Here is a 21711-nt window from a genome sequence, read left to right on the forward strand (position 1 = left end):
AATGTTTGAAAAGTCAAGCAGAAGTGAAAGAGAATGCAGTGATGAGCAACCACCACGCGTTTATTCATTCAGCACGATGAAGAACAGGTATACTGGTTGCTTGCAACATCAAACAGTTATGTACTGAGCTCATCTTGTCTACACTATAATCAATCACAGAGCTGCATACACTCATGCTCACTGGTGTGCAGATGAAGGTAGCTGCACACTGGGCTGCTCAAGTTGTCTGGATTAGTGGTGCTGGAAGAGCACAGCAGTTCAGGCAGCATCCAAAGTGCAGCAAAATCGACGTTTTGGGCAAAAGCCCTTCATCAGGAATAAAGGCAGTGAGCCTGAAATGTGGAGAGATAAGCTAGAGGAGGGTGGGCGTGGGGAGAAAGTAGCATAGAGTCCTCTCCACATACATGGATCCCCATTGCAGGGAATGTTACCATCGAGGGAGAAATGCAAACAAATGAAGATTGCTGGCCCAAAGGCTCATGGGAACAAAAGCAGCAGCATTAAACAAAAAGGCAAGTGATCACAAATGATTCTTGAATGACTCTACTTTCTAGCTGCTCTGTTCATGCACTTAATATGGGTAGCTTTTCAGAATAACAAAGGTCAGGGAGAAATGAAAGCCATGCTATAATTTCACACTGTAAAAAGTGAGGTCTGCAGATGCTGGGGATCAGAGCTGAAAATGTGTTGCTGGTTAAAGTGCAGCAGGTCAGGCAGCATCCAAGGAACAGGAAATTCGACGTTTCGAACATAAGCCCTTCATCAGGAATGATGAAGGGCTTATGCCCGAAACGTCGAATTTCCTGTTCCTTGGATACTGCCTGACCTGCTGCGCTTTAACCAGCAACACATTTTCAGCTATAATTTCACACTAACATGGTTGCACATTAGAATATTTCAGTGAATAACTCTCTTCTCCCTAGGAATCAATTATCATGCACATACAGGGTAGAGACCCAGATATGCTGGACTTTGATTTTTTCCAATCTGTTAAGCACCATGCAGTGTCAACTGTGGTTTTAGGAGTACTCTGAGTCAGAAGGTTATCAAATTCACAGTTAACACCCTGTTACTGCAATTGTGGTAAACGATCACTCCTCAAGAGCTTTCAAAATAGCAGAGTGAAGAGGAAGCAGAGTCCTTCTACTCCAATGACCTTCAGCAATGATTCTCAATTTACAAAAAATTTCATATAAGAATGAAGCCAAATCAGCTCTGTATTGATTAAAGGATGATCAAGCATCCTTTGTGGTACTCTGGAGCAGGTAATTGGTTTCTTTCTTTGTCACAGGACCCACATCTACACAGAGTGCACAGAATCGAATAGCACGTATTTAGAGCAGTTCAGACACAGCCCAAGATTTAACAGACTTAACGGCCTTTTGGAGACCTTAATGCACAAGCATGGCAGTACCACCATCTGACCAGAAGCTCTGGGTTTGAGCCCCATGCAGAAGTCTGTTGGGCATACAAAGTGTAACATGGCCAAACAGGTTGATTATCAGCACGTAAACCCTTACAATGTGCCTGATGGCAGTTGGCAGGAGTGGGAGAGTCTCCTAGTCAGCCTTCCCACAGAAGGTAATGGCAAACCACTGCTGGACTTTGCCTGTAAGTGTGGACCAATCCAGAAGTTTATGGCCCAACTCTCAGAAATGAGGACGGAAGAAAAGACAGTAGACAGAATAGACTTTTTCTCCTTCACTTCTGTAAAATCACAGGATTCAAAGATTGTTTGGCATGTTGATTGACAAGAGGCTTTATAGATTAAAAGAAAAGCCACTGAATTGGACATTGAATACGTACAAAATAACTCAAGGCACTTTGTATAGCCAAAGCCCAGATACACTTAGCAGAATCACAAAATTAAGGACAAGCATGCAGCATTTTGATCTTTCAAAGATAGATTTAATTGCATTATTGTTAGAACATTTTAAAGGCCTCATATGAAACAAAACAAAGATATTCCACTTAATGTCATGGGTCAGATCAATTACAGAAAAGCTGAACATTTTCCTGGTAGGACTATAAGCATGACAGGTTGTTAAGACATTCATAACCCTGCTAAACATATCCCCACTGATTAAATTAGGGTGCTTGCTGCTGCTGTTGCCGTGGTGACAATGGCCTTTTGTTTCCTCTTTCCCATATTGTCCAGATGCTTTGCTGAGCTTCTTTGAGTGCTCCTGAAAGATGTTCTGTTGTTGAAATTGACGATGAGGGCTTTTTGATGTGATGGTGGGTTGTTTTAACCTCCTTTGCTCAGCAGGCTCTAAAAGTGCAGAAAGACAAGATATTAAAACAGCAAAAGAATAAGCTATCAAAGGTTTTGATGTAGTTTTGAATCAATTGTTTGGTTTTTCAGGAACATATTCACTTGCAGCTTATTGTTCTCTTTATGCTTCCATTAAGATAATAGATCTTAATCAATACATTCACTACTATGCCAATCAACGTAATGAGAACCAATACAAACCATGCTCCTTCAAAAGGAAGAGTGTACTTCCTTGTGTGCTTTACAATGTGATGCAAAACCATAAAGCATTAGTGGAATATGGTGAAATTAAATTTGTGTGCTACAATCACTGAGATGTCTTCAAGCATGGAAATGTAAATGGAATGATAAATTTTATGGGCCAACTAATTTTTTTTTTAAACTCCGATTTTCTTCTGCTTGTTGCATGAACACAACAGAGCAAGAGGTGTGGTGGCAAGAGAGAAAAATGCCAACTACCTCTAGGCTGGTATGAGCTACTGTTGGATATCGAGCACTATTAACCACACGATTACTTTCCATTTTTCTGGACTTTAAATGTCTGTAGACTGAGACAGGCAGGGGAGACTGCAATTGGTCTGCACAAGCCACAGGTTTCCTGGGTAGAATGGTTATTTCTCATTTCCTGCTTTTTTTCTGTCCTTATACTTTATGTTGGAAATGTTTTATAATGTGAGGAAACTTCAAATGAAATTACTACAAAATATAAATCAACCAAGGGTGTGCAATTTGTCATCTTTCAGGAACCATCGTACACCCTGATTCCAATACTCTGTAATAGCATTCATGGGGAAAGTCACACCATCCACAGCATGTCCACGATTTGGAAAGAGGTGAGTTTTGAGAAGATTTGTAGCTCAGGTTGAGGTTTTGGATGTAGGTTTGCTCACTGAACTGAAAGGTTAATTTCCAGACGTTTCGTTATCTTACTCGATAACATCTTCAGTGGACCTCACGCGAAGCAATGCTGAAAGTTCCTGCTTTCTATTTATACGTTTGGATTTCTTTGGGTTGGTGATGTCATTTCCTGTGGTGATGTTATTTCCTAGAAATTGCAAAGAGGTGTAATGCTGTGCTGAATGCCTAAAATAACAGGAATATTAAACAAAACAAAATGGATTATCTTCTTCCATTTTGGAAGCTCCACTTACAGAAAGGTATGGTTTTGGCCAAATCCTAGTGATGATTCATCAGTGTGATCCTAGGGATGTTGAGATAATAACCTTTGTTATGTCTGAGTAACATTTACTTGCGATGAGGAGATTAAGGAGTAAGCTGATTCAGATATTTAAAATTAAGGCAACTGAAAAGATATACCAGGAATAAATCCCCATTCTCGATAAGCATGAATTAATTATGAATAAGGGAATAAGGAGGTTAAAAGAAACTTCAAGATATTGTTGTGGTTCTGTTTGCCGAGCTGGGAATTTGTGTTGCAGACGTTTCTTCCCCTGTCTAGGTGACATCCTCAGTGCTTGGGAGCCTCCTGTGAAGCGCTTCTGTGATCTTTCCTCCGCCATTTGTAGTGGTTTGAATCTGCCGCTTCTGGTTGTCAGTTCCAGCTGTCCGCTGCAGTGGCTGGTACATTGGGTCCAGGTCGATGTGCTTATTGATTGAATCTGTGGATGAGTGCCATGCCTCTAGGAATTTGCCTCAAGCCAAACAGAGAATAGCCAGGGAATTCCTAGAGGCATGGCCTCATCCACAGATTCAATCAATAAGTACATTGACCTGGACCCAATATACCGGTCACTGCAACGGAGAGTTGGAACTGACAACCGGAAGCGGCAGATTCAAACCACTACAAATGGCGGAGAAAAGATCACAGAAGTGCTTCACAGGAGGCTCCTAAGCACTGAGGATGTCACCTAGACAGGGGACAAAATGTCTGCAACACAAATTCCCAGCTCGGTGAACAGAACCATAACAACGAGCACCCAAGCTACAAATCTTCTCACAAACTTTGAACTTCTAGATATCCTTGTCTGGGTGAGTGTAGCTTCAGCAACACTCAACTAGCTAGACACCACCCAAGGTGAAGGCAGCAACTTTATTGGAATCAAAGTTCACTCCCTGCACTACAAGCATACAGTTACTTTTATGCATTCTTGGGATGTTGACAGGGCTGGTTTAGTGAGCATTTATTGACCATTACTAATTGCCCAGAGGCCAGTTAAGAGTCAACTGCATCACTGTGGGTCTGGGGTCACATGTAGGCCAGAAGACGAAAGGATGACACTTTCCTTCCCTCAAGCAGATGGGTTTTTCCTTGCAATCAACATCACTTATTCTTATTTTCACATTTTCTTTATATTGAATTCAAATGCCACCATCTGCTTTAGCAGGATCTGAGCATTATCTCAATCTCTGGATGAATAGTCTAATGATGATACCACTAGGATATCGCCTCCTCACTGTATACCATCTACTTTAGCAATTCTCAAATGGCCCCTTCCACAGCTTTGTACACCTTGGAAAGACAAGGGAAACAGGTGCATGGCAGCACCATTGTCAACAGTTTTCCCTTCAAATTACACCATCCTAAATATGAACTATATGTTGTTCCTTTATTAATGCTGATCAAAACCTTGGGAGCTCCCATTTCAGCAGTATTGTGGGTGTACCCACAGCATAATGGCAGCAGCAATTCAAGATAAAGGCTTGTCACCACCTTCTCAAAGGCAATTAAGTTGAAGCAGTAAATGCTGATGTTGCCAGGGATGCTTGTATTCCATGATGAATACAAACAAAAGGTTGTAGAAATATCTAACATGTTGCCCAGGTAGCAAATGAGTTAACTGAAATGCTTAAAAGGTAAGCAAATAGAGTCCATAGAGATGTACAACACGGAAGCAGACCCTTCAGTCCAACTTGTCCATACTGACCAGATATCCTAATCGAATCTAGCCCCATTTGCCAGCATTTGGCCCATATCCCTCTGAATAATTCCTATTCATGTACCCATCCAGATGTATTTTAAATGTTGTAATTGTACCAACCTCCACTGCTACCTCTGGCAGCTCATTCCATAGATGCACCACACTTTGCGTGAAAAAGTTGCCCCTAAGTCCCTTTTAGCACTTTCCCCTCTCAGCCTAAACATATGCCTTCTAGTTTTGGACTCCCCCAACCCAGGGAAAAGATCTTGTCTATTTATCCGATCCATGCCTCTCACAATTTTATAAAACTTTACAAGGTCACCCCTTAGCCTCCAAGGCTCCTTAGGAATAATGAAAAATTTTAGTGACTTGCTCTAGTCATGTCTTCCCAAACTACTTTAAGTCAATGTTCTTACAAGTAGTCACTGCTGCAGTACAGTGAGAGAAATCAAATGACTGAATAAGCAGTGGTGGTGTTGATTTAGGGAAATTTTAAATGAGACACTGGGGTCTCTTCTACTCTAACTTGATCGGTGAAGTGGGAAACTGACACAAAACTGAGTAGACAGTCGAGTACTCAGCTTAGCATCTTATCTGAAAGTTAAGGTAGAAAGAGAAGAGAAGAGAAAAAAGGGATTGAGCTAAACAGAGAGACAGCTACCATGACAACAAAGTGATAGGGTGATCTGCTGTACTAAATGGCTTAAACAACATATTTTCAAGAGTAAGATTCATTGTTCCTTTCAGGAATAATTCTATTTATGCTTTTTCTCGAATGTATTGCTGTATTTAACCTGACGTATGCAGCCAGATATTCCACAGACCATCCTGTTTTGAATTTTTAAAAATTTCACTGTCAGAAATGACATACAGACTGGGACAAAGCCAAATATAGTAACTGCCTGGATTCTATGATCAACAACAAATGAACGGCACCAGCTACGTTCTGTGGGCTTTTGCACTAGAACCTGCTGTTACAGTATTTGGGTTTGAGAACAGCAAGATTCCTGTACAAGGGCTGGTGACCCTCTTGCTCAAAGCATTGAATGATGCACCCCCTTAAGTCCTCCCTGAGACAGAGGGAAAGCGCGAGAGCACGAGTGCCTCACTGTAATTTTTACTGCAAGATCTGGGCCAACAATAAATTTAATTGTAATTTGTTCTCCTTCCACTTTCATTTTTTGAGAAAATATATATTGCCCAAAAGAAAAGCAGCATCTCTGACTGAAAAATGGCACAGATCCTTTACAGTTAACGACTAATGCACTCTCCATTTCTGACTTACTGCTTTTGAGTAGTGAATGCCTTTATTTCACTATGAATGGCTTCTCTGGTCTCTGACAGCAATTACATGTTGGCACATTCAGTTACTCAGGTCACAAGAAGTTCATTACTATACTTACACCTTTCCAGTGGCACTATACTCAATGCAATGAGTGATGTTGAATAGTTCTAAAATAATAGTCATAGAGATATACAGCACAGCAACAAACACTTGGGTCCAACACATCCATGCTGACCAGAAATCCTAAATAAATCTAATCCAGTTTGCCAGCATGTGGCCCATATCCCTCTAAACCCTTCGTATTCATTTGGACATCCAAATGCCTTTCAAATGCTGTATTTGTACCAGTCTCCACCGCTTCCTCTGGCAGCTCATTCCACATACACACCACCCTTGACATGAAAAGGCTGCCCCTTAGATCAACTCTAAACCTTTCCACTCTCATCTTAAGCCTATGCCCTCTAGTTTTGGACTCCCACACCCCAGTGAAAAGACGCTGTCTCTGCCCCTCGTGATTTTATAAACCTCTATAATGTCACCCCCCCCCAACCTCCAATGCTCTGGGGAAAATAGCTTCAGCTATTCAGCTTCCTCTTGTAGCTCAGATCCTCCAACCCTGGCAACATCCTTGTAAATGTTTTCTGAACCTTTTCAAGTTTCACAACATCCTTCCTACAGCAGAGAGGCCAGAATTGAATGCAGTATTCCAATAGTGACCTAACCAATGTTCTGTACAGCCACAACATCACCTCCCAACTCCTAAACTCAATGCATTGACCACTAAAGGCAAGCATACCAAACACCTTCTTCACTATCCTATTTACCTGTAACTCCACTTTCAAGGAACCACGAACCTGCATTTCAAGGTGTCTTTGTTCAGCAACACTCTCTAGGATCTTACCATTGAGTGTTTAAGTCCTGCTAAGATTTGCCTTTCCAAAATGGAGCACCTCATATTTATCTAAATTAAATTCCATCTGCTACTCCTTGGCCCATTGCCCCAGCTGATCAAGTTCCTGTGTACTTTGAGATAAGCTTTGTTGCTGTCCACTACATATCCAATTTTGGTATCATCTGCAAACTTAGTAACCGTACCTCCTATATTCTCGTCCAAATCATTTGATGATCCAAATCACACCAATCCTTGTGGCATATCGCTGGTCACAGGCCTCCAATGTGAAAAGCAACCCTCCAATGCCACCCTCTGTCTACTACCTTTGAGCCAGTTCTGTATCCAAATAGCTAGATCTCCCTCTATTCCAGGAGATCTAACCTAGCTAACCAGTCTACCATGAGGAACTCCTTACTGAAGTTCATATAGATCACATCAATCCTCTTTGTTAATAAAAACTAGTTGAATGCAGTAATTGTCCTTCCTCAGGGTAGTGTTTTAGGCCTAACAATCTTCAGCTATGTCATCAATGCACTTCTCCCATTATAAGGTCAGAAATGGGGATGTTTGCTGAAGATTATATAATGTTCAGCACCATTTGTGACTCACCTGAAGCATTGGTGTTCAAAACCTGGCAAACATCCAGGCTTGGGCTGATAAGTAATATGAATGTTGCTTTGCCAAGCTATGACCATCTCAGAAGAAAAGCACAATGTAATCATCTTGCCTTTCCCTTCAGTGGTATTATCATCACTGATTCCTCCACTATTAATATTGTGGGGGTTACCTTTGATCAGAAATTGAAATAGATGGGCTATATAAATACACAAGGGGTCAGAGGCTAGGATTTCTGCAGCAAATAACCCCCTCCTGACTCCCAAAGATTGTCCATCATCCACAATGTAAGAATTTCTTCAACCTAAAACCTCAACATCATCCAATAAAAAGCTGCCTATTTGATTGGCAATCCATTTCCCAGGTTCAACATTCACCACTAATGCAGAGAGGCAGCAGTGTGCACCATCTACAATATTCCCTATACTAACTCCCCAACCCCTACAACCTGGAGAGAAAAGGGTAGATGATGCAAAGGAGCACCACCAGTTGCAAGCTCACCTCCAAGCCATGCACCATCCTTACTTGGAGCTGTTACTTCATCAACACAAAATTGTGGAGCTCCTTTCAGAACAGCACTATGGGTATACAAACACCCCAATGTTTGCTGGGGTTTAAGAAGGCAGCTTGCTATCACCTTTTCAGGGTCAATAAATGCTGGCCTAGTCAGTAAAGCCCAGATTGCACAAATTAATTCAAACAAAATTATACATCATTGTCCTACAGGCATCCACAAAGGGGAATGCATCTGCTCAACACACCTCTTACCACATTGAGATCAGTGTTAAATATACTGGCACCAGTGCTGGGAGAGGAAGGTACTGCACCTGGACAAAGGAATAGCAGGACATATTTCTGGGGTTAGAGGAAATAAAGTAGGAGGCATATTCTAGGAATCACAAATACCAGCACAGACAAGTTGGACCAAATGGCCTGCTAATGAGCTGTCAATTATGTATAACAATATTTTCTTTAATTTCTGTCACAAAGACACTGATTCTTCCTCATGAAGAATCCAAATCCTCTGCTGCTCTTTTCATGAGGCTATTCTTCAAAGATAGAGTGAGCATCAGCAAAGAGACACCTTACCATCAAAAGTGGTACAGCCACACCAGATCTTATTCTGTGAATTTACACAGCAGGTCATCGGGGAAAACTTGCATGCTGACTGTTTTTTGTGTAAATTCAGGCTTATACACAAGAATTAAAAAGGAAGAGTGTTTAGAAGGTGAAGCAATAAAGCTAAAAGCTCTCGAGTCTCAAAGATAAATGAATATTTTAAAAAACACAGAAAACTGAAGCTCAGTTCATTGAGCCTTAAATACCAGCCCTCCCCTCCACTGGTCCAATTCCTTCATGCCTGTGTGCAGTTTTGTGACTGACATTACAGCACTTACTTGTTTAGCATAGTTAATACAGTGAATGTACTGCTTGGCCAATGCAGAACAGCTGAGAGTCTGCTCTGGGTTCTTCTGATAGCAGCGGAGGACTTCCCCTTGGAGTTCAGCACAGATGGGTTGTGACTTGTACTTTCTGGGGAAAGAAATGAATGAAGGAGACGTTAAAGCAAACAAAAGAATTAACATGTGTTTGAATGTCAGATCACACGTAGGTTTCAAAATGAGTTGACATCTGTAAAGGCATGATATTCACTAAATGGAGTCTGGTATCAACCAATAAAGTGTACACTTGTCTAACTTTGCATTTGGGCACTGATTACTGTAAATAGCTAATGCCAGTGTAAAATTCAACACCTTGATAACGTGCTCCTGTGATCACAGTTAGGCACAGCGTTGCAGCGGTCTGCTCATGAGGATAAAATCTTAAAGCCAGGATGTGACATTTCTCTTTTTGTCCAGGCTTCAGCAAGCAATTATCACCTGATTAACATTTCTATTGTAAATAGCAGATTTGATCACTAGGCTGTTCTAAATGAGGACGAGATCTCAGTTGCGATAAAAGGTAGGGCCAAGCAAGGACAAATCAGGGAAACAAAAATCAATCATTCCTCAAGTTCTTGATTCCAATAAGTAAGGCCCACACATGTATTTACTTATTTAACATGGTCTCACATCCTGCACTGATGTATAGTTCAATGGTTTCTTAGTCGAAAACAAAGGTCAGCAACAAACTATTGAAGTTGGCTTTATTGTTTCATTGAAATCATGGATAGCAATTAATCTGTACATGAAATCATGTGAAGTCATTGTGCAAGTTCTACTTCATGATCTCTTTCATGCATAGAAAATAGGTGCAGGAATAGCTATTTGGCCTTTTGAGCCTGCACCACCACTCAATATGATCATGCCATCTCAGTATCCCATGCCTGCTTTCTCTCCATACCTCTTGATCCCTTTAGCCATTTCCAGTTCTCTTCTGAATATACCTAATGAACTGGCCCCAATAGCTTCATGTGGTAGAGAATTCCACACATTCATAACACTGAGTGAAGAACTTCTTCCTAATCTCAGTCCTGAATAACTTACCCTTTATTCTTAGACTGTGACCCCTAGTTCTGGATTTCCCCAACATCGGGAACATTGTTCCAATATCTGGCCTGTCTAGTCCCATCAGGATTTTCTGTTTCCATGAGATCCCCTTCATTCTGCTAAATTCCATGGAGTATAAGCCCTGTTGATCCAGTCTTCCCTCATATGTCAGTTTTGCCCTCCCTGGAATAGGTCTATTGAATTTTCACTGGACTCCCTCAATAGCAAGAGCTTCCGTCCTCAGACCAGAAGACCAAAACTGCACTCAATACTCCAGGTGTGGCCTCACCAAGGTATAAAAGCAACAAACCATCCTTACTCCAATACTCAAATCCTCTCGCTATGAAGGCCAGTATGCCATTAGATTTCCTCAGTGCCTGTTGCACCTACATGATGATCTTCAGCAACTATTCCACCATGACACCCGGTCTCGCTACACCTCACCTTTCCCTAAACTGCCAACATTCAGATATTAATCTGCCTTCTTGTTTTTGCGACCAAAATGGGTAACCCAGATTTATTCATACTATTTTGCATTTGAGAAGTATTTGCCAACTCAGCCAGTCTGTCCAAGTCACCCTGTAGCTTCTTGGCAATCTTCTCACAGCACACAGTATTCTTAACTTCAGTATAAACAACAGACAAACATCCTCTCTCTCGTTTATGGTGATATCTGCAAATCAGAATTGGGCATTTCACCAGGCAATGGTAATTGTAATTAGTCCAGTGCCAGTTGCCTGCTCTGCAGCCCCAAGAAATAAAAGAAAAGGTTGGAAAATTTAATCCAGGCAAAGAGAGTAGCATTCCCACCCTTCATACATCTCTAGTTATTGCCATTAAGTTGCAATTTCAGCACAAATGTGAATTTACAGCTCCAGTTTAAATGCGGTATTAGGCACCAAATGCTCGAATTCCCACTGTGATGCTTAAATGATAAATAGTTCCATCTGTTTGTCCACACGCGGAAACAAGTTCCATCCAGCAATGAGAACAAATGTCCAGAAATACCAAAATTGGAGTCAGTTCAGTCCCAGGTGGATGTGAACTACACGCATGCACGAGTCACTTATAGTTATCAGCTGTTTTCCAATATTCAAAAGTAGCAAGGCAATAAGCAAACAGACTCTGTCAATTCTCACTCATTAATCAACTGCTGCAAGAGTCGGCACTTCCAAAGCGCTTTGAGGAGCAATATTTCTATAATGTCATCCTAAAAATAACCACTAGGGGACTTGATCAGTCATATCCTTAAAACCTGTTATATCATAATTCTTCATTTGGTGACTTCTGAAAAATTTAAACCTTGAATTTTACTTAATGTTTTTCTCCAGCTGTTGAAAACTGACTTGAAAAAAAAAGTGTTGAATGGGGAATAGAGTAAGATAAGGTGGATTAATTTGATGTTAAGGAGAAAGAATGCAACACAACAAGCTGCAGCGGAATCCAGACGATAGTTTCAAAGGGAAGTGGATAGTATTTGGAAAGAAAAAGACAAGAACTTGTTTTGAACTGCTCTACAAGCCAGGTGTGGGTACCATGAATTTGTGGATGTAGCATGCTCTAAAACAGGCCTATGAGAGGATGTACAGCAAAGAAAGTGAAAACAAGTGTCAGGACATGAGCAAAAATGAATTGGAGAAATGAGCCCTTGCTCAGGAGAAGAGCCAAGAACATGCCTACCAAGATACAGGTTTAGATTATGGCCATCGGAAAAACCACGCTTTCGCCAGTGCGAAGTCTTAGCCACACTGGAAGAAAGCAAATAAAAATGGAGGGACAAATATCTTGTTTGAGAGATTAGACCTTTGGCTTTATCTCCATTTTCCATATCCCTTAATTCCCTTAGATCAGAATTCTCTCCATCTGAAAAATATTCAATGTCAAAGCAACTCTACTTTCTGGTGTGAAGAGTTCCTACTCCTAACACTTTGGCAAAAGCAATTTCTCCTTATCTCAATCATAACTGTCGACATTATCAATTATCCTGAGACTGCGCAGTGTTTTAAATTTCCCAGCCAAGGACAACTTTGTTGGACCTGGAGCTCCAGCTATTTACAATCTATAGAAATTGTTAGAGAAACTCAGCAGATCTGTCAACATCCGTGGAGAGAAAGCAGAGGCCCAGTGACCCTTCTTCAGAACAGATAACTGGACTCGAAACATTAATTCTGCTTTCTTTCCAAAGGTACTGTCAGACCTGCTAAGTGTTATCAGCAATTTCTGTTTTTGCTTCAGATCTTCACCATCTACAGCTCGTTATTTACAATTCACATTGGCAATTTGGATGGAGAGAGAGAATTTGTTGACAGAGCACTTTTGGAGTTGTAATGGTTAATAAGACTGGCTCTCCTTCTAACTGCCCAGGTATAGGGCCAGTTTACTCAGTATGTCATCATAGAATAGCCCCTCATCGCAAGGACTAATCAAATGAGGTTTTGCTGTACAGCTTCCAATTCAAGTCTCTCCTTCCTTAAATATGGAGAGCAAAACTGCATAAGCAGCATTATTTCTTCTATAACTGCATGAAACCTTTAGAATTGTAGCAAAAATTCTTGATTTTTGCACCCCAGTTTATTTGCAATGAAGATAAATTTACTGTTTGCATTTCACATTGATTTGCTGTACAAGCATACTAACTTTGTGCTATACAAGTATACCCAAGTCCCTCTGATCACCAAAATTTCCAGGTGTCACACCCCTTCAAAAAAAATTTTTTTTTATCATGAAAGTGAATGTTGTCACACTTAGCCACATTATACTGTATATGACACTTTGCTGCCAACTCGCAACCCATCTTCTTCTAAAGCCTTGTTGTGTCTTGCATTTCGATTTAGTTTTGTATAGTTGATGGCTTCCATTATCTTCATCTGAGCATTGGTGTAGACTGACACTTGGGGCATTCCATTGGTTACAACCTATAAAACTAAAAATGACATTTATACCTGCTCTATGCTTCCTGTCCATTAACCAATTCTTTATGCACGTTAATACTGTACTCCCAACTAATGATACCATTAGCAGGGGGCTGGGATCCAGACAGAATGTTCAGCTGGGAGAGATGAATGGCTGAAATTTGGGGAGACAGCAAGTGAGTCAAGAAATCAGAGAAATTATAGACCAGTTAAGGTCTTTGGCAAGGTTGGATGGATTTAGTTTAATGTAAGAAGTCTGACAAGGAAGATGTGTTGAGGGTGCACATGAAAACATGGGGAGAGTAGGGCTCAATATCCTAAAACTTAAAAGATTGGAGGCAATAATCAACAAGTAGGGTAAGCTGCTCACCGAAGCAAAGGGTATGGCAGAGTACTAAATTGATATGCTGCTTCTGTATTTACCAAATTAGAAGATGGTGATATATATTTGAAAGTGATGAACTTAAGAGGGCGAAGCAGATAGGGCTGGAGAATGAGACTGACTGGGTAGCTCTTTCAGGAGCAGGGAGAGACATGATGGGTCAAAGAGCCTCCTTCTGTGTTGTAAAATTCTAATGATTTAATGAGGCCATTGCTGTCACTGAGATGTGGTTGAGACGGGGCAGAATTGGCAGTTCAATATTCAAGGATATAAGATCTTCAGGCAGGACAGGAAAGAAAGTAGGGGAGAGTGCAATCACAATATTGACTAGTGAATCAATACAATAGGAAGAAGTGATGTCATTTCAGAAGGCTCCTCAACTGAAGCCATATGGGAAAAGCATGAAAACCAAAAAAGAGCAATTACATTGCTGAGAGTGTCGTATAGGCTCCCTAATTGTCTGAAAGAAATAAAAGTGCAGAGATGTAGACAAATTTCAGAGAAATGTAAAAATCAAAGGGCAGTGATCGGAGGGAATTTCAACTCCTTCAACATTAACTGGGCGAGTCATATTGTGGAAGGTTGCGAGGGAGCAGAATTCTTAAAATGTGTCCAGGACAGCTTTTCAAGCCAGAATTTGGAAGGCATTGTAAAATGGGGGTTGGTTCTGGATTTAATTTTAGGTAACAAAGTCAGGCATATGAGTGAAGTACAGGTATTAGTGTGGGAGCATGTTGCAGACATCAATCATAACTCTATTAGGTTGAAGACTATTTTGAAAAAGAACAGGGATGGTCCTGAAATCAAGGTTCTAAACTCAGAAAGGCCCTATTTTAAGAAGATTTTGGGCCAGAGTGGATTGGAAGCAGTGGGACACATTCAAAAAAGGAAATGGGGAGAGTAACAGACGAACACGCTCTCAAAGAAATAGGGTAGAACCAACAAATTCAGCAAGCCCCAAATATCAAGGGATGTACAAAATTGGATAAAGAGAAGAAAAGGAGATTCTGACAGATACCGGGAGCTCAAAATAGTAAGGCCCCAGGAGTACAGAACATGCAAGAGAAAATGTAAAAGGAAATTAGAAATCAAAAAAGGGGCATGAAAGAATAATGGCAAGTGAAAGAAACAAAAATACTAAGTTATTACAAGTACAGCAGGGGATAATAAGGGAAATGTTAGACCCCGTTGAGGATTACAGTTGTAATTTGTGCAGAGAACATAGGTAGGATTCTAAATGACTATCTTGTGTCGGTGTTGACTCGTGAGAGGAATGATGTTGGTATAGGAATCGAGGGGGAGTGCTACTGAGAGATATTTTTAAATCAACATGTTCAAAGATATTACTACACACCTCTGGAGCAGGTAGGACATGAAGCCAGGTCTCCTGGACAAGAGGTAGGGACATTACTACTATATGGGATAAGATGCTTGTGTTGGTAATTGGACATATAAATATGAGAGGATGGATTTGATCCATTGACCTCCAGATTATATGCCGAGCACACTGCTGTTGTCCCATGCTTGAAGAAATTAGCTTACACAGAGAAGAGGTTTTGAGTGATCTGGTAGGCTTAAAGTAGGATTGGCTGAAATGTTACTGAGGCTGTAGAATGAAGCAAGAGCAGAAATAGCAGGGATGCTTGCAATAATTTTCAATTCCTCTCTGGCCACAGAAGTGCCAAGGGACTGAAGAACAGCCAATGTAGTACCCATTATTCAAGAAAGGAGCAAGAGGCAAATCAGGAAACTACAGGTTAACCAGTCTAATCTCAGCAACTTTGGAAGCAATTCTGAGCGACAGAATTAATTTGTAATTAGCATGCTTTTGTTAAGGGGAGATCATGTCTGACCAATTTGACTCAATTTTTTGAGGAGGTGATCAAGTGAGAGAATACAGTCAGTTCTGATATAACATGGTGGTTCCATTCTCGTGCAATCTCGCTTTGTAACAAAATTGCATAATACAGCACCATTTAAACTAATGGGGCTAGAAGTGCATTGTAATCAATACACGCTTTAAAACTGAGCGCTTTAGAAAGAGTATCCCCAATTCGTCAATCATGTTATAGCAAATTAATGTTAACAAAGCATGCATTATAGCAGAACGACCTGTAGATAACAATAATACATTTGACACACTCCACTCAGATTTCAGCAAGGCTTTTGGTAAAGTCCCAGTTGGGAGAATGATAGTGAAGGTAACAGCCCATTGGATCCAAAGAAATTTATCAAATTGGATGCAGAATTGGCCAAGTAGCAGGAAGCAGGTGGTGATGGTCAAGGGGAGTCTGCAGTACAAATAATGGATTTAGAGTTGAATGTAGGTGGGTTATCAATAAGTTTGTGGATGATATGAAAATTGGTGGAGCGGGATATGGTGAAGTGGATATAGATGGGCAAATAGAATTCAATCCAAAAAAGTGTGAGTTGACGCACTTGAACAGGCAAAACAAGGCAAGGGAATGTATGATGAACAACAGGGCCCTGGGATGCAACAAGATTCAACGGGACCATAGTGTGCATGTCCATCTGCCCATTTAGTTTAGATTAGATTAGATTACTTAGGAAATGGGACAGGCAGGTAAAGTGGTTATAGGACACTTGCTATTTTTAGTTTAAAAGCAGGGAGATTATGCTGGAACTATCTAAAAGGTTAAGCACTGTATGCAGTTCTGGGATTCACATCATAAAACAGCTGGGTTGGAACTGCAGAGGGTGAAGAGAAAAGTTACCAGTATAATACCTGGGCTGGAAAATTTAAGCTGTGAAGACTTTTTTTTATTCATTCATGGGATGAGAGGAGTGCTGTCCAGGCCAGCATTTATTGCCCATCCCTAATTGCCAGGGGGCAGTTAAAAGTCAACCACACTGCTGAGGGTCTGGAGTCACACGATGTCAGTTTCCTTCCCTATATGACATTAGTGTACCAGATGGGTTTTTCCAACAATCGACAATGGATTCACTGTCAACATTAGACTCTTAATTCCAATTTTACTGAGCTCAAATGACACCATCTGCCATGGTGGGAATTCAATCCATGCGCCCAGAACATTATGTTGGTCTCTGGATTACTGGTCTAGCGATAATGCCTCTAGGCCGTTTGTTTTCTTTGGGGCTGAGGAGACATGTTTCAGAAGCATAACAATGAAGTGCAAATGCATAGACAAGGTGGTACTATTGCCCTTGATGGAGGGATCAATGACCAGGGGACATAGATTTAAGGTAAGGTGCAGGAGGCTTAGAGAGGACATGAAGATTTTTTCCCCCACTCAGATGATGAGGAGTATCAGGAGGTTTCTGCCTGGAAGGCTGGCAGAGGTGGAAACCCTCAACTTTTAAGCAGCATTTAGACTTACATTTGTGATGTCAAGGCAGACAGAGATACAGGCTAAGTGCTGATAATGGAACTAGAATAATTAGGTTGCTTTTTCTGACTAATGAAAACCTGATTGGCTGATGGGCCTTTTTCTGTGCTATAGACTGCTATGACTCTGTGAAGACACTGGCACTATTGATGGCGAAGTCAAGATTGACAGTACAGGTAAAAAGCTGAAAATGTGTTGCTGGCTAAAGCACAGCAGGTCAGGCAGCATCTCAGGAATAGGGAATTCGACGTTTCGAGCAGAAGCCCTTCATCAGGCTTCTGCTCGAAACGTCGAATTCCCTATTCCTGAGATGCTGCCTGACCTGCTGTGCTTTAACCAGCAACACATTTTCAGCTGTGATCTCCAGCATCTGCAGACCTCATTTTTTACTGACAGTATAGGTAGACAATCCTTTACCCGAAATCTGAAGTTTTTTTTCCCTCCGTAACAAGTTTTTTTGGCACGCAAACAATTACCCCAACTGATCAGTGGCAGGTGTTAATTCTGTCTCAGTACTTGGAGCAGTCACACATGCGTCTGCTGCTCGGTAACTTTTAAAAAAAAATTTCACTGCAAAAACATCATTTATTCCAAAATCTGAAAACCAGCTAGCCCCATGGGTTTCGGATAAAGGATTGTCTAGTTGTATTTAGGATTAGTTCAATTTCAAGCTCCATTTTCCACTGAAGTGAAAAGGCATGCCTTTCCCCACCTCCCTGTTATCTTTTCCATTGTCCAATGTGTCAATGACAGTTAAAAGATGCAGCAAAGAATCTATTTCAATTCCCTTGGTTACCCTACAATGCCTTTTATCCTCCCATTAACCTAAATACTTGTGGGAAATTAGTGACTCCACATCCACTCCTTTCATGGCACACAGTCATGGTGAAGTGGTTAAAAAATACATTATCCCATTGTTCTTCCACCCTCATATTACTACTCAATCTCCTGTGTTATCTAATTGGGCTCCAATGCATTACATCACCACCATGTTCAGCTGAATAACTGGCTTTTCCTTCTGAAATTCAATCTTGGATTCTCCCATCCCCATCACTGCCCCAAGCTGATAACATTAATTGCATTTATTTTGTTTCTGTAATTCAGAATCATGGTGTAACTAATTTTTTTGTTTGTGCTGCTCATCAATTCACCTTTTTTTTTACAAGAAAAGGGGACTTCATATCAAAACGCATGTGTTAGGAATTAAAAACAATTACAATGGAATGCCAAGTCCCAGCATCAAAGGAAAATCCCGGAGACTTAAATATTAGGCTGGACAGGATAATATCAATTGAAATGTTATATTCTGTAAATGAAGGGAATGAAGTGAAATCCATCTTTAAAACAAAAGCAGAAAGAATTCCCCTAATAGTTTTGATCATTTGCAAACAACATTATAGTATGTGACTTTCCAATGAGTGATTTCACCCATAGATGTAGGTATTGCTGGCTGGGTGAGCATCTGTTGCTTATCCCCAGCCCTCGAAAACCTGGTGGTGAGCTGACTTCTTGAATTGCTGCTGCATGCTTACTATAGGTAGACTTACAATGCCATTAGGGAGGGAGTTCCAGGATTTTGACTCAATGACACTAAAGGAATAGTCAGTTCTGCTATAATGCAGTGATTCCGGTCTTGTGCAATCCTGTGGTATAAGGAAATTGTGTAATACAGCATCATTTAAACTAATGGAGCCAGAATCACGTTAACCAATACATGCTGTAAAACTTTTGCACTTTAGAAAGTGCCTCCAATTCGTCAACTGTGTTACAGTGAATTAGTGTTAATGAGACACACGTTATAGCAGAACAACCTGTCGTAATATATTTATAAATCTGGATGGTAATGACTTGGAGGGATTTTGCAGGCAGTGGTGTTCCTGAATATCTGCTTTCCTTATCCTTTTAAATGAAAGTGATCATGTGTTTGCAAGACACTGTCCAAGAAATCTCTGCATATTTCTGAAATGCATCTTGTAAATGGTACACACTCATCTACTGGTGATGGAGGAAGTGCATGTTTGTGGATATGGTGTCAAACAATGAGGCTGCTTTGCCTTGAATGGTGTCAGGCTTCTTTAGTTGGTGGAGCTGCACCCATCCACACAAGTATGGAGAGTGCCATCACACTCTTGACTTGTTCCTTGGCGATAGTGGGCAGGCTTTGGGGAAAGTGAGGACTGCAGATGCTGTGGATCAGAGCTTAAAAATGTGTTGCTGGAAAAGCACAGCAGGTCAGGCAGCATTAAAGGAGAAGGAGAATCGATGTTTCGAAGGGCTTATGCCCGAAACGTTGATTCTCCTTCTCCTTTGATGCTGCCTGACCTGCTGCGCTTTTCCAGTAACACATTTTTAGGTTTTGGGAAGTCAGGTGCCGTGTTACGTGCTCAGGATTGCTAGAGTCTGACCTACTTTTGTAGCTACTGTATTTATGTAGCAAGTCCAGTTGAATTTCTGGTCAATGAATTCCCCCTGTCAATATCCTGGGGAATACAGTGACAGTTATGCCATTGAAAATCAAGGGGCAGTGGTTAGATTATTTCTTATTGGAGGTGGTCATTTCCTGGTATTTGTGTAGAGCAACTGTTACTTGTCAGACCAAGCCTGAAAATTGTCCAAGTCTTGCTGCATCTAGACATGGACTGCTTCAGTATCTGAGTCTTTAGTGGTGCTGAACATTATGCTATTATTGACAAATATCCCCACTTCTGATCCAATGATGGAGGGAAGGTTGTTAATAAAGCAGCTAAAGATAAGTAGGCCGAGGACACTATCCCAAGGAACTTCTGCAGAGACGTCCTGAAGCTCAGATGCCTGACTGCCAATAACCATGACCATCTTCCTTTGGTACAACATCAACCAGCTGAGAGTTTACCTCTGATTCCCAATTTCTCCAGTTTCGCTGGACCTCTTGGTCAAATGCAGCATTGATGTCAAGGGCAGTCACTCTCAGCTCAGCTCTGGAGTTCAGCTATATTGTCCATATTTGAATCAAGGCTGAATGAGGTCAAGAGCTGTGCGGCCCAGGATCACTTGACTAACCATAAGAACTTTGATTGCACCTTCATTAATTTGGAAGAATGAAAGACATTCTCCCCGAAACTTGAATTCAGGATGTATTCAAGTCAGAATTGTTACAATGGTTTTAGGGGTATTGTATCTTTAAGAGAGTTGAAGGACTTAGCAAGCACACAGAGTACTGCAGAATTTACAATGTAACATTTGGTCTAGCCGCAAGCAGTACCTGGATTGCTGAGAAAAAAACAAATTCAAATTCCGCCAGTTTAAATTATGTTCCAATATACTAACCTTAAATCATGTTTGAATTTAGTATTTTGACAATATTAAAACCAATGAAATAATGCAATGCTTTGGGGTATAAGACTGGGAAAAATTCAACAGTTGGAGAGCCGGCAAAAGACCAACAGATGTGGACTGCTAGTAAGATTTCTCTGAAAGGTATCTGTGTGGAGAAGGAGTTTGCACAGAGAAAAAAGATCGACACTGACCGGTGAGTGCAAATCTACAGAGGAAGATATCAAGAGAAGATTCAACAGCGGCTGGTTTTGAAATTTGAATTTTTCTGTAAAACTTAATCGGGGCTTTTAGTGGACTAGTATTGTAGAGGGGAAGGTAAAAGGTAGGTTTAGATAAATGAGTTGTAAACAGTTGTTAGTTAATTATTCTGTTAGGCTTTAAAAAAAAAGTTGTTATGGTGACTTTTGGGATAGTTCTTTGTCTCTCCAATTTTAACAGATTACAGCATAGTTTAAATCATTTCTGTGTTGCAGGTTTAAATTAGAGGGGATGGGTTTACCCCATGTTGTAACAGAATGGTGTGTAAAGCAATGGCAAAGAGATGATTGCACTCCCCTTTTGCAATCAGGTCTCAGCCTGTGTGTTAGATGCAGGAGTTACTGTTGAAGTAATCTCACTGAGCTGTCACACCTCATTTTGTATACCTTGTAACTATTATATTCTGGTGGTGGAGGGGTTGGGTAAGCAAGAAATTGCTTTATATCCAAGAAGTTGAGCCTCAGTATTATTGTGGCGGTACCCATCCAGACAAGGAGTGAGGTTCTCTCACATTCCTGACTCAAGGCCTTGTCAATGATGGGGAGGTTTTGAGGTTGGGGGGGCGGGGGGGAAGGTGGTTGAGGACAATCAGTGATCCTTGGGTATTTGATATCTGCCCCTGCTGTTGCAGGCAGTTCATATAGTTAATGCAGTTCAATGATAGGGTGAATCATTGTGCTGGTGCCACAGAATGTCAGTGGGTATTAGGAGGACATTCTACAGCTTGAAAATGACATTGTCTGCCCTTCATATGTTGGAAAAGATACTGCAGATATTCAAAACTGAATTCTATTGAGGTATTGAACAGCTCAATGCTGTTCTTTGGAATACTGTAGGTTAGATAGGCTTCAGATTGGTTTCACAGGTCGGTGCCACATAGAGGGTCAAAGGGCCTGTACCGCACTGTAATATTCTATGTCGTGTTGTAGACTGAAATAAATTGTTTCATTAACTCAAAATGTGAATAGCATTGAACATAATGAAATTATCAATGAACTGACCTGATAATGGAGGAATGCTGAAGAAGCAGATCAAAACATT

General features: G+C 40.9%; 1 protein-coding gene across 1 annotated transcript in view; it reads right to left on the reverse strand.

Annotated features, from left to right (window-relative positions):
* Nucleotides 1-1886: 1886 nt before the first annotated feature.
* chchd3a (coiled-coil-helix-coiled-coil-helix domain containing 3a) overlaps nt 1887-21711 on the reverse strand; it is a 241728-nt gene continuing 221903 nt past the window's right edge. The window contains exons 7-8 of the mRNA XM_060843111.1: nt 9344-9479; nt 1887-2272 (exon numbers count right to left, since the gene is read on the reverse strand). Coding sequence (XP_060699094.1) covers nt 2249-2272; nt 9344-9479 — 160 coding nt within the window. The 3' untranslated portion in view covers nt 1887-2248. The remainder of the gene's footprint in view (nt 2273-9343; nt 9480-21711) is intronic.

This window comes from Hemiscyllium ocellatum, chromosome 23, assembly GCF_020745735.1.
Source record: "Hemiscyllium ocellatum isolate sHemOce1 chromosome 23, sHemOce1.pat.X.cur, whole genome shotgun sequence".
NCBI classification, from domain to species: Eukaryota; Metazoa; Chordata; class Chondrichthyes; order Orectolobiformes; family Hemiscylliidae; genus Hemiscyllium; species Hemiscyllium ocellatum.